Source organism: Erythrolamprus reginae, chromosome 1, assembly GCF_031021105.1.
Source record: "Erythrolamprus reginae isolate rEryReg1 chromosome 1, rEryReg1.hap1, whole genome shotgun sequence".
In the NCBI taxonomy this organism is placed as follows: domain Eukaryota; kingdom Metazoa; phylum Chordata; class Lepidosauria; order Squamata; family Dipsadidae; genus Erythrolamprus; species Erythrolamprus reginae.
In genome coordinates this window covers 318,056,512-318,070,932 of record NC_091950.1, presented here as the reverse complement: position 1 = coordinate 318,070,932, position 14,421 = coordinate 318,056,512, and the positions used below count along the sequence as shown (strand labels likewise).

Below are 14,421 nucleotides of genomic sequence, written 5' to 3'. Positions count from 1 at the left end.
GATGTTCCTCGCTATGTGAAAGAGTATTAAAGCACTATAAATCATGGTTTGTAATCAGTAATGGGCAGCCAAAATTTTTACTGTCACTGTGGGTGTGGCTTATTTTGTGGGTGTGGCTTAATGGTCACGTGACCAGGTGGGAGTGGCTTGCTGGCCATGCGACCAGGTGGGAGTGGCTTGAACGATCATCGTTCACGTGAACTGTTAAGTCATCGACTTACAACCTTATCAGTGTTGCTCGCTGGGGTGACAATTTGCTTCGCATTTCCCGCACTCTCCTTCCTGGATTGTCCCCCCCGACCAAAGGATGGGTAGCTAGGTGAACGGGCGCTGCCAGAAGCATAAATGCTGCCAGCACCACTTCCACCCACACCTGCTTGCACCTCAGGCGGGAGGGGGCCGCGTGAGGCTGGAGGGGAGCCGGGCAGGAGAGAGGGAAGCTCGTGCAAGGTCAGGAAGGAGGAAAGAGGAAAAAAGCAAGGAGCGCAGATGCAGCCTCAGCAGCAGGGGGAAAAAGTAGAGCCAAGCCAAGACCACTAATCCAGGAAGTGACAGCCACCAATCAGCTGGAGCTACGCACACATCTTCATTTCCACGGTGGAACTGCATTCCACCCTGTCCTGCCTGCTGGCCACCCCTGTTTGTAACACTGAATTACAGAATAACAGGGTTGCAAGGAACCTTATTCTAGTCCAACCCCTTGGTGAAGCAGGAGAGACTTCTCATCCAAGAAGCTTCTTCAGCTCTGGATGGATGGCAGGCAATGGAATGGAATTCAGTCAGAGCTGAAGAAGCTTCTTGGATGGCGAGTCTCTGGAGAGGGGCGGCATACAAATCTAATAAATTAATTATTATTACGAGAAGTGAAACATCTTCAAAGAAAACCCAGAAAGTCCAGTTGCCTCTTGAAAAAAACACCTTTGGGATACCTGTGATCTAGATCAGTGTTTCCCAACCTTTTTTGAGCCGCGGCACATTATTCATATTTTCAAAATCCTGGGGAACACTGAAAGGGGGGGGCGGGGGGGGCGGGGGGCGGGGGGGGCGGGCTAAATAAAAGTTTGGACAAAAAACCCCTCTCTCTTCCTCCCTTTCGCTCTATTTCTCCCTCTTTCTCTCTTTTCCTTCCTTCCCTTCTTTCTCTCTCTCCATCCCTCTTTCTTTCTTTCTTCCTCTCTTTTTTGCTCTTTCTCTCTCCCTCCTTCCCTTCCTCTGTCTTTCTCTCTCCCTGGCTCTCTCTCTCTCTCTCTGTCTCTCTTGCTATCTCTTTCTTGCTTTTTTATCTCTCTCTTGCTCTCTCTCTCTCTCTCTCTTTCACTGTCTTGCTATATGTCTCTTTCTTTCTCTTTGCCTCTCTTGCTATCTCTCTTTCTTTTTCTCTCTTTCTCTCTCTCTGTCTCTCTTGCTATGTCTCTCTTTCTTTCTCTTTCTCTCTCCCTCTGTGCCTCTCTTGCTATGTCTCTCTTTCTCTCTCTCTCTGCCTCTCTTATATGTCTCTCTTTCTTTCTCTCTCTCTCTCAGCTGACTGCAAGCGGGAGCCCTGACGGTGGCAGCTGGACACCATATATGCCAGGCCCGCAGCGCCAGCATGTACGACGTCCAGCAGCACGTCCAACCGCCACCGTCAGGGCTCCCGCTTGCAGTCAGCTGAGAGAGAGAGAGCGCTCCCTCTCGCCGCCGCCATCTCCCCGCGACTGCCTGCGGCCGCTGCGGCCACCCCCCCGCTCCCATCGCCAGTGCCCTCCCGCCGGGCCACAAAGGACACTTGCCGTCGACGCCAGAGAAGCTCCAGCTGGGCGGGGCGCTGCTGGTACTTCTGTCCTGGGGCTCCCGCTCGCAGCTGTCAACTGGCTCCTGCTCGATGCCGCGGTTTTCGGCGCTCTCCTGCTGGGCCCCAAAGAAGGAAGGCGGGGAAAAGGCGCGAAGAATGGAGCTCTCCTTCTTCCTGCCTTCCTTCTTTGGGGCCCAGCAGGAGAGCGCCGAAAACCGCGGCATCGAGCAGGAGCCGGTTGACAGCTGTGAGCGGGAGCCCCAGGACGGAAGTACCGGCAGCGCCCCACCCAGCTGGAGCTTGGCGGCACACCTGGCCATGTCTCGCGGCACACTAGTGTGCCGCGGCACACCGGTTGGGAAACGCTGATCTAGATGACTGAGAATCTGCATAGACAATCCAAGCAAATGGCTATTTAATGTTTTCTTGAAAAACCTCCAGTTATGGAGCACCCAATATTTCTGAAGCCAAGCCATTTTACTGATTGTTCTCATTGACAGGAAATTTCTACTTTTAATTCTAGATTTGGATCTCTCTTTGTAAAGCTTCCCCATCTGTTACTTCTTGTCCTTTTAGGTGCTTTGAATGATAGGTCAACCCCTTTGTCTCTGTGACAGCCTCTCAAATTTTGGAACATTGCTATTTGGTCACAGAGTCCTTTTCTTTTTTAGGCTAATCATACCCAGTTCCTTCAATTCTTCAACCAATAACTTAGCCTCCTGTCTTCTATGTTTTTCTTTGTTGCTCTACTCTGTGCTCAGTTTCTGAGTCTCAACATATTTCTTTGTGTTGTGACCAAAACTGGATACAGTATTCCAAGTGTGCATCAGTGCAGCATAAAATGGTACTAATCCTTCACTTGCCCCTGATCTGGCAGAGGTTCCTACTTACCGCCGCTACCAGAATGATGTGTGCATAGCTCTGTGTCACCAGCATACATGTATGCGTGCCCCAGTGACCTTTTGCTTCTGCACATCTGCCTCAAGCAAAATCTTGCAAGAGGACACACATGTGCACGAGATTTCGGCGACTTGCTTTGCTTCCACGCATGCGAAGAAGCAAAAAGAATCACCAAAATATCTCTCTTGGGCATCCTCTTGCAAGATTTTTCTTCCTGTGTGTGTGTAAAAGCAAAATCTCGCTGGGTCGCGCACGCACACTGGCAATGCGGACCTGCATGCGCCACTCCATTTTCACTATCACTACGGAGTGTGACCCGTACCGGCTAGCAACCCATTATTGATCCTGATGCTGTCCTTCAGGGAGTGCAGCGTAGGACTACATTGGTTTTTTGGGCAGCTGCATCACACTGATAGATTAAATGATTGTTCACTAGGACTCTTTATGGTTACTGCTGTTAAGCCAGGTATCACTTTGGCTTTTCTTGCCTAAGTATACAATCTTATTTTTCTCATCACTGAATTGTGTTGGCTAGGACCCGTTGTTCAAATCTTGTCAAGATCCTTCTGGATCTTGACCCTATCTTCTAAAGCAGTGGTTCTCAACCTGGGGGTCGAGACCCCTTTGGGGGTCAAACGACCGTTTCATAGGGGTCGCCTAAAACCATGGGAAAAGACAAATTTCCCATGGTGTTAGGAATTAAAGCTTCTATTCTGGCGCCTTGGAACATATTTTTTACAATCCAACCAATCAGGCATTTACAGTTGGGATGTCCCTCTGACTTTCCTGCCAATCAGCTTAAAACTCTGTTGGGAAAATTGATGGTAGACTTATGGTTGGGGGTCACCACAACAAGAAGAATTGTATTAAGGGGCCATGGCATTAGAAAGGTTGAGAACCACTGTTATAAAGTGTTTGATATTTCCTCCAGATTGGTGTTGTCTGCAAATTTGATGAATTCCCTTTCTATCCCTTCATTTAAATCATTTATGAAGATGTTGAAAACTTACTGGGCCTAAGACAGAGCCTTGTGGTATTCCACTGCATGCTTTCCTCCATGTAGATTTAATTCCAATGAGGAGCACGCATTGTGTGTGGTTGTTCAGCCTGTTATGACTCCAACTGGCCATGATTCTGTTTATTCCATATGTCCCTATCTCACCAAGAAATAAGCTGTAGTCTACCTTATAAAATGCCTCATTGAAACTAAATATATAGTACATCCACAAATTTTCCTGGCCCACTATAATTTAGTTACCTTGTCAAATACAGTAATGCAAAAAGTTATGTGTCATGATCTGTTTGTTTTTGAGTTTGACAGCACTAAAATGATATTTATTATTTATTTTATTTTATTTAGTAATTTATTTAATTTATTTAGTAAATTTACATGTCACTCATCTTGCCTAGAGGTGACTTACATGGTAGATATATGGGCTGTGTAAAGAACTTCTAAAAAAAGTAACTTTAAAAGTTAAATTATGAGATTGAAATTTTACATGAGTTCTCTTTACAATATTAACATCAATCTAGGTTGCTTTTAGACTAGAGAGGATCTGAGATTGTATCTGCCTTCAAACATCACAATGTAAAAAGATTAAATAAAAGCAATAAAAAAGAAAGAGGGAAGGCACAAATTCTTAATTATTTATCTTATATCACAACCATTTTTTTTAAAAAAAAATGTATATTACAATTCAAAGAGGTTTTAAAAGTCCTTAAAATAATTGCACAATAGTCTAAGTTAAAATATAAGGTTAGTCTTTGGATGGGGCTGTAGAGCTATATTTTTGTAACTTGTAAAAAAAGAAAAGAAAATGGAGAATAACTCATTTGATTCCAATAGAAGACACTATATGTACTTCTGGGTTGAACTGTAAAGTCCTCAGTGCTCTCTGATCTTGGAAAAAGGAACAACTAGAGAGGACACATTGATACTATCAACAATATTTTCAATATAGTCGGCTAATGAAATATCTGGAAGCAAAGGACGGAATCTTTTCATTTCCTGGAACTATTAAAGGTACCATATCTGAAACCATCTATAAAATCTGCAAACATTTGGATAATCACTAGATGACATCAGAAAGGCAAGAAAGATTTATGGTACCAGTGTTTATCTGGTTTTTTCTGCCCAAATAAAGTAGCCTTAGCTTAGACTATGTGGGCACATTCATGGTTTTCTTGGCAACAGTGCAGAAAAAATATGTTCTTCAATATTGTTTTGCTTCTAATCTACAGCCTTGAAATTATCTGGAAGTTTTCATCCACATAATAATCTATCTTGATCCTGCTCAACGTCTACTCTCAAAAGAAAATCTGCCACATTGACCATCCTCAAAGCTAACACGGATCATCTGGAGGCCCCTCTACTAATAATTTTTTAAAATCTTTTTATTTATTATTATTATTTATTAGATTTGTATACCGCCCCTCTCCGTAGACTCGGGGCGGCTTACAGCAATGATAAAAACAATATATAACAATATATTGTTATAAATATATAACAAAATGTTCTTAAGCCTATTACAAATTTTAAGTTTTTTGTTACAAATAGTCCTGTTTGACCAGTCTTTGTTGTGTTAAATTAGTCACACTGTTTTTTTAAAAAAATAGGGCATAATGCTGTATACATTTACATAGGCATATGGCTAGGCTGTTAATTCAGTAGGTTTTATTTTTAAGTACACACATCTAAAGTTAGTCTGATAAATTGTTAATTTCTCAATTAAAGAAAGGAATAAAAGTTCTGACATAAAAAAATCATGACATAGATCATTTATTGCTAAAAAAAATACATATCTTTTATCATTAGGAACTAAAGAGAACACATGGACAAAAATAATTGGTAGTATGTACAGACTTTAAAAAGGATAAATAATATACATATATTGTAATACTGCAGTACATGCCCTTGTGTATTTCAGGTCCTTAAGCTTTACTGTGTACATTAAAAGGATAAATAAGTGCTAATATAAGACAATTTTTAGTGTAAACAATGTCATTGGCTTATAATAAGCCACCATATTTAGAACCAACATAATAAAGCACTCCACCGTTTACTGTTATACTAGCTGGCTATTCACAAATACAAGATAATATAAAAGTGGACCGACCGTTTGCTCCACATAACCACACACACAACAAGGCTGTAGGTTTAAAGCCCCTTTTGGTAGTTTTCTCATGGTCTTAAAGGAGGATTTAATAGATGTCTACAGCAGCAAGTCCTTTTCCCATTATCAAATTGCTAAGGCAAAGGACAAAACCCGAATCATTCCAAATGCTGCTAAACTACAGCACAGAATACTTTTTTAAAGTCAACATCAAGAAATATTTCAAATTCTAGGTTAATAAGAGTTGGTATGTGTTCCCCGACTCTATGATGAGGGATCTTTCTGTCATATTGTGTTCCGCTGTGTCTCTTTGCTTCCTTAGCATGGACATGTTCAGTGCCGAGGTTCTTTGGGGAACAGAAAAATTATTCCTTTTGAACATCCCCATTGTCCCTCTTCTCCACAGTGGTAGGATAGATTGAACAAAAATAAATGTGGGCAAGGTTCCCATTCCCCAAAACTGACTGGTGTCAAAGAAGCAAAGGAAAGAGAAACAAAACACCATTATGGTGGGAATCCATCCATGTGTGTTCAAGCAGGGGGGACTTGTGTCTGTAAAGAGTTTTATTTGCAAACGGATATGGTTCCGATTCAACTAAAAACCCACTTGCCATTTTACATATATATATTGACATTTTTTACTTGTGCATAAACTCCCATGTGCCTTTGAACAGCCACTTCAGTGTAAAGGACACCCTTTTCTATCCCATTAGTTTGTTACAGCGAAGAAGATTTACTGTAGTTCCAAACATAATAATACAATACAAATTTATTCTATGTGATTTGCCAACCCCCTTCCAACCCCTCCCCCTGTCATGATTTTCCTATTCTGGTAGAAATAAATCCTGATTTCAACATAAATCATCCTCTTAATCTTACATTACTCTTACTGATTTAAGGATCAATTAAATACAGCTCAGTTATCAAAACGGACGGAAAGTGTGTATGTGTATTTCATCTTTGTTGACTTTTGTATTTGGCTTAAAAATCTACCGGTAATTATCACTATTGTCTGATCAAGCAAGATTAATCAGTTCTTTTCACAGCATTCTTATTGTCTCACATTTTTTTAAATTTTCTAAATATATTTTTCAATTGATTCATGATTACAGAACCTCTTGGTGCTTCTGTTAAATTTATCAGATTAAAAAAAAGGAATTTGTGTTGCAATCCTAAATAATAAAGATACACTTAGTAGTTTTAATGTTGTACAACTCATATAATCTAGTTGTACTGAAACCTGCAACCCCCAATGGACATTTTAGAGCTCATAATCATACAATAATAAACACAACTGTGAATTGTACTAATTACTGCCAAATTCACATATTACATCAAATTCCTGTACTATTTATGAAACGTAGAATTGGCAATTCTCCCAAAAAGACATTCTGGAAGACAGAAAGAGAATTGTTCACATTCCTGGTCTTTCATGTTGCTGTAGTTATCCAGTCTCTTAATATAATATAAACTTACTTCCATAAAGATTTTTTAAATTCTAAGTATATCAGTTGGCCCACAAATAATAGTTCAGCTATATCTGTTCCCATTCTATTTGAAAATGGATTGTGCTTTTTCATTTTCTATTCATCCCAGTTAACTGTTGGTAAGGAAAAAAACAATAAGATTTTCTATTCAAAACAGAATAGTAAACATTCATATTACATGGCCATTTTTATATTCTTTTCTGTATCTCTTCTAACTGTCTCTTTTTGTTAAATGAGGACCCACAACATAGAGTAACTTCAGGTTTTAAGGTGCTGCAGACATTTCAGTTGTAATGTACTCTGGGCTTCAGGATGGAGGACTTTCCTCAGGAAAGATAGTTGTGCTCAACAGCAGAGTATTTTCAACACTTAAGGACGATGAAACCTGAAGGTCAAAAGTAAAATATTTTGATTTTTTTTCATCATCATTCTCAAGGTACAAGAAAGATCAGAACAATTATAAAGTTCAATATTCAAATTCTAAATGCTAAAACATCCACATAATACTCATACCAATCATACCATTTTCTTTATAGAATTGATAGAATCCATATTTCAAAAGCACATTCAAATCTGACTAATGCTGCTGTTAAATTTTTAAGTATTAATGAATACTGTACATTTATTTGCTTTTTGGCTCACTATGGACTATGCTATCAGGAATAATATTTTAACAACCACACAGATTAAAATGAGTTATCTTGAAAGGTTTAGAATAGGGGTCCCCAAACTTTTTACACAGGGGGCTAGTTCACTGTCTCTCGGACTGTTGGAGGGCCGGACTATAAAAAAAACCTATGAACAAATCCCTATGCACACTGCACATACCTTATTTTAAAGTAAAAAACAAAATGGGAATGTACTATTTAGAGGGGGGGGGAAGAAGTCTGAAATTCATATATGTTTATGTTTTGTTTTAAATTTTCTTTTGTTAAAATCTGATTGGCTATACAAGGTTTTCTTGGCTTATAGAAAAATCTATAAAAAAAGAAGGAAGCACTTTGGCATAATGGTTAATAAGTTAGAAATATAATTGGTGTTGTACTTTTTTGAGGAGGGAATTTAATTAAAAGAAAATGAATGTAACTGGATGACAAAATTAGAAAAAAAAACTTTTGCAACTTTTTTGATAATTGATATTAGTTACTAACAAAATACCGCATTTTATTCATGGAAAATTAGATGTGCGCCTGTCACTCACCCGCGGGCCGGGTAAATGGCCTCAGCGGGCCGCATGTGGCCCGCGGGCCATAGTTTGGGGACCGCTGGTTTAGAAAGACAAAATGCTTCCAAATTAGCAATGAACTGAGATTCCATGATCGTCGCCCTATTGTTATTATTTCATTTGCTTCAGAGATAGGAGAACAAATAGAACAAAAGTCTTGCATCATTGGATGCATGTAGAGGAACAAAGAGTTTAGAAACTTTTGATCATGTCTGAGGCCATTCAAAGAAACAGATCGTTTGTGCCTCTATAAATTTCAAATTTATGGGTCATCATTATAAATTATTCTTGTCTGTTTCCTGTTATTATGTTTGCAATAATTTGAAACTGTAACACATATATGACAAGTATAAGTAAAGCAAAGTTGATTACTTTAGCCAGAAGCTTAGAACATCTGAGTCAATAAAGTTGTAATCTGAAAACTATTTGTGGATAACAAAAAAAACAACAACTAAATAATCTGAATAAAATACAATGCCTGCTCTATCAAGGCAATGTCAGAAATTGAGTCCCAATATTGATTGTAAAAAAAAAAGGTTGTATCCCAGGCTGATACAACTATATTATATGCCACCATCACAAGTTCTAGCAATGTGCAAAAGTATTTATTTGATGCAAAAGTGGAAAAGAAGAGAGACATACCATACAACTGGTCCAGAGCAATCACTGCATTGCTATCTACTGAGAAAACACCAAAATGGCAATGCAGCTGACAAGCAATATAGCAACTCAATGTTATCCACTTGCCTTCTTGCATTGAATATTGTTGGTACCATATACCAATACATTCTTTATAGCTCTGAAGATTCCATGCAATGCTTAATGTGCAGTCCATATATGCACATACACACTGACATGTACATACCCAAACCCCACTCCTAAACTGTGCTGAGGAAGATTAATGTTTGAAAGTTTTTCCCCCCAGCACATTCTTTTTCCTGCCAGTCTACCAATCAACCAAATGATGGACCACAAGTATAAATGCACTAAAAAAAGAAAGCAGAAGAGAATAGTCATTTCTGTGATAGGAAGAACAGTAGTAGTGTGAATGTAAGGGGATAGGTGATGAATTTGTGGGAAACAATTGTGGGATTATAGAATGAGGATTGCATTATATTGCTAAAATGCTGAATTTATAGGAACAAAAGGCTTAACATTTTGCTGCAGCTAAATATTTCTGGAGAGTTGTTTTCCCCTAAAGACCACAAATCAATATAAATACTTAAGGAATTTTTGATAAATTCCTAAGTTAATGTTTTTAAAATCTTGCTTTCATAAGTCACAAATAAAATGGCAAACAAATTTGTTAGAATACTGTTTATTTAAAAAAAATTAAAACCCTCCCCTACCTTTCTTAACAAAATTAGTTTTCTTGATCAATCAAATAGTTTGCTCGGTGTTTATATTGCCAGACAAAAGGCAAAACTAAAATGTATTTTTAGCTATATCACTGCCAATTTTAAGACATCAGCCTTAAGACTTATCAGACATAAGATCTGTATTGTAAGTGAAGGATAGATGATATGCAGAAGTATATATTGCTCATATATTTTCTAGCCACCATTGGCAGCTCAGTTGGGGCTTATGAAGTCTCCACATTTTGTCAACTGCTAAAACTTCAGAGAAAGAAAATTATTCCGTGTCTGGCAAGCTAGTAGTCATGGTGTTAAAAGACTTAGGGAGGGGCGGTAGAGCTTGTGTATTAAGCAGAAAATAAACTACTATTTAAAGTTTAAGAAGCAATCTATCATAAATTAGAGTGTTTTTATTGATTCTCATCTTCAATAAATGGTAAGTTAATAATTCAATGTTTTTTCCTTAATGTACAGAGAAAAATAGTTTCAGTTCAATAAACAATAAATAATCTGAAGAGTTCAGGAGCAACTTGTTTTAAAAGAGTTTGCCTTCTTTCTTACCTTGTAAACTGTTTACTTTCTTCATGTACTTCCATTTCTGTGCTTTTGAATTCATTCAATTCTTTCCGTATTGCTGCCTGATGAAAGAAAAGGCAAATGTAAACTCAGATTTTCTCAAATGGAAATATATAAATGCCGACAATGTAATGAAGTGGTCAATCTGAAAAACGTGGCAAAATACATTTTTTTAGCCAGATTTCATAATCTCTAACCCTGTGATGGCAAACCTATAGCACAAGTGCATAGGTAGTACGTGGCGCCATATCTGAGGGCATGCAAGGCATTGTCGTATGGCCAGCTGATTTTCAGCCTTCTTCGACCTCTCCAGTCTTCAGGTTTCTGAACTTCCGGTTGGCCTATTTTCATTGTCTCCAGGTTTCAGAAGTGCAGAGGCTCCAATGAGGCTTGTCCGCATGCTTGGGGGGCAGTGCATGGGGGAGATTGTGAGCATGTGCGTGGGGATTGCTTGGTTGTGGGTGCATGCACATCCTTATGGGACACAAGCCAAAAAGGTTTGTCATCACTGCCCTAACCATTGGTTAAATTTCTAAGGGTTTGTGGGAGCTACTCAAAAGCTCTGAAGGATAATAGTTTGCATCCCTTTTTAATATTCTTGTTACCTAATTTGTTTCTCTTCTTATTTCATGAAGTTTTATTTTTTGTTCAATTTATATATGTGGTTGTATATTTACTTTATACAGAATATTTTACTATGTGAAATTGGACAGTGTAGTGTTTCAAGCTTAATTAAAAAGCACCACTCAAACTTATCCATAAAGTATATTAAGAGAAACCTACTACTCAAAACAGAGAGAGGTCCCCAAAGTTACTTTGAGTTTCAATTCTATCAAACCATTGCCAAGGAATATTTATTTATTTATTTATTAGATTTGTATGCCTCTCCGTAGACTCGGGGCTAACAACAATAATAAAAACAGCATATAACAAATCTAATATTTAAAATAACTAAAAACCCTTATTAAAAACCAAACATACACACAAATATACCATGCATAAATTGTATAGGCCTAGGGGAAAGGAATATCTCAATTCCCCTATGCCTGACGACAGAGGTGGGTTTTAAGGAGTTTACGAAAGGCGAGGAGGGTGGGGGCAATTCTGATCTCTAAGGGGAGCTGGTTCCAGAGGGCCAGGGCCGCCACAGAGAAGGCTCTTCCCTTGGGTCCCACCAAACGACATTGTTTAGTTGACGGGACCCGGAGAAGGCCCACTCTGTGGGACCTAACTGGTTGCTGGGATTCGTGCAGCAGAAGTTATAATTCAGAGTTGTTTCATATATCATTCTGCTAGAATTTCTTTTAAAATTATCATAGGCCTAAAATATTTGTCTTCATATCTCAAAAGAACAAACTGCTCCTAGAACTTCAGCATCTTCTACTCTAGAAAAAGATATAAAATAGAAGACTGGAAACAAACAAACCCAAGGTACATTGAAGCAAAATGTTATTGGCATAAACCCAACAAGTAGTGGTTACATTAGTTAGAGATACCGGAAGTCATAGGAATGGGCAATTTTCCAGGCACCTGAATTTTAACCATGTGACTGTGGAGTGCAGTAGTGATACAACAGTTGCAACTTTGAGCCCAAGTTGTAAGTCTCTTTATTCAACACCACTGTAATTCTGAACTATCACTGAATCCACATCAAACAAAACTCTACCTATATCCCAACATTCTGTAAATGTTATGATATAAAAAACAATTACTCAGAGGCAAGGGAGCCAGATTTAGTGTGCACTGTTCCTTCTGAACAGAACTGTACAATTTGTTTTTAAATAATTCTAGAACAATCATATTAAAAGAAATAATGTCTGGAGGTGCATAAAATCTTAATTAATGGAGAATTATTTTGAGATACAGAAAGACAATGTATTTAAAATTTCAGCTCTTCAGCCATTCATTCACTCACTCACTCACTCACTCACTCACTCATTTACCGGTATATTCAATTCATGCAAGATTTATGCAATTTACCTTGTCTGCAGGTGTTAATCTTGCCCAGGGTTTATCGGCACGTCGATCATAATCTGGTGAATCTGTTACTTCCACATATTCATTAAATCGTAAGATTCTTCGTGCCTGAAGTTCAGCCACCGTTGGTCTCAAACTAAGCTGCAAAGAAGCAAATGTAATCAACCCTCTCCCAAAGAATCTGGAGGTTAGGATTAATGTACTACAAATACCATTAAAAACAGACAGGGCATAGAATTTTAAAAAATAAACACAAAGGTAAAATCATGTTGATGAAGGAAATTTACTGATAAAGTATCATAGCTTCCACTTGATTTCAGGACAATCTTGCATTTTAAGAAATCCCTAGAATTAAGGGATTTTCAAAAGTCAAATCAATGGATTCAGACAACCACACCTTCTTGCGCAAAGAATTCTATACACTGATTTCATTTTATACTTAATTGTCTTATTCATCTGGATGTTGATCAACTTCATCACGTACTTACATTCCCTTTGGCCTTCTGCAATGATGCTCCAGTTGGGACTCAGGATTTTCTTAAGCGATCTCCCCCATTTTGTAGGAGATAATCTGAGTTGATATGTATAACTATAACACTACAGCCAAATCTCTTTTTATGTCCACTCACTGTCATACCAACATACCCTGACTGTTTATATTTTCACCGTAATGTCATTTGCAATGTCACTTGTGAAATTCAATGTTGTTGAAATTCCTAAGTATTAATTTGATCTCTGAGCAAGATCTTTAACTATGGAGCTGCACTTCCTCTTTGAACTCATTCTCACTGTTTACGTAACAACTATTCTAACGTTTGAAAAGAGTTCCATCATCATTCCCTCTCCCCACTAAAATGTCTCACCCAACAAATTCAATCTTTCCTCCGGGAACAAAATTTCCAGGGCCTTCTCCAACATTTATCACTTGGTAATGCAAAGGATATGTATGTGAACATGTACAGAGGAAGACCTCATACTTGCAAAAGAAAATACTGTGAACGTGGCCTGATACCGGATGACGGTAATTAAAGTTTAATCCTATTTACAGGCAGTCCTCAATTTACAACCACAACTGAGCCCAAAATTTATGCTGCTAAATGAGAAATTTGTTAAGTGAATTTTGCCCCATATTATGACTTTTCCCGCCACATTTGTTAAAATGAATCACTGTCGTTGTTAAAGTAGGGACACAATTGTTAAGTGAATCTGGCTTCCCCATTGACTTTGCTTGTCAGAAGGTCGCAAAAGGGGAACGCATGACCCTAGGACACTGCAAGTGTCATAGAGGTGAGTCAGTTGTCAAGCATCTGAATAAGAAGCACATGACCTGCAACAGTCATAAGTCACTTTTTCAGTGTTGTTGTAACTTCAAACAGTCACTAAATGAGTCATAAGTTGAGAAATACCTGTACTTTACATTTTTTTTACACATGCTATATTTTTATTAGCTATTTTATACCCATTTTATTTGCTCCGTGTTGAATGTTATACATCTATACTTTGTAGGTGTTTCTAACACGAATAAAGAAAGAATGCAAAGGATGTTCTGTTGAACAAAACACTTAATTTACCTTTCGGCTGAGGCTGCGCTTCAATTCTCTTTTAGCTTCTTGTTCTTCTTCTTCATTCTTTTCTAATTACAAATGAAAGAAGAAAATAGGCATAGTTACGGCATGATAAATAGGGGACAGACTATTTAGAGCAGGGGTCTCAAACCCGGGCCACTTTAAGACTTGTGGACTTCAACTCCCAGAATTCCTCAGCCAGCAAAGCTCAACACCTCACCTCAGTAAACCTGGCTGAGGAATTCTGGGGGTTGAAGTCCACAAGTCTTAAAGTGGCCCGGGTTTGAGACCACTGATTTAGAGTCTATTTATAAGGAGCCTTGGTGGCGCAGTGGTTAGAGTGCAGTACTGCAAGCTTCTTCTGCTGATCACCAGCTGCCAGCAGTTTGGCAGATCAAATCTCAGCAGGCTCAAGATTGACTCAGCCTTCCATCCTCCCAAGGTCAGTAAAA

The 14,421-nt window shown here is 38.6% G+C and overlaps 1 protein-coding gene across 2 annotated transcripts in view; it reads right to left on the bottom strand.

Annotated features, from left to right (window-relative positions):
* Positions 1–5,434: 5,434 nt before the first annotated feature.
* Positions 5,435–14,421, bottom strand: part of PHACTR2 (phosphatase and actin regulator 2) — a 73,810-nt gene continuing 64,823 nt past the window's right edge. For both annotated transcript variants that reach the window (XM_070733657.1, XM_070733656.1), the window contains 4 exons: positions 13,976–14,037; positions 12,408–12,545; positions 10,413–10,489; positions 5,435–7,656 (listed from right to left, as the gene is read on the bottom strand). In XM_070733657.1, the coding sequence (XP_070589758.1) occupies positions 7,641–7,656; positions 10,413–10,489; positions 12,408–12,545; positions 13,976–14,037 (293 nt within the window). In that variant the 3' untranslated portion in view covers positions 5,435–7,640. The remainder of the gene's footprint in view (positions 7,657–10,412; positions 10,490–12,407; positions 12,546–13,975; positions 14,038–14,421) is intronic.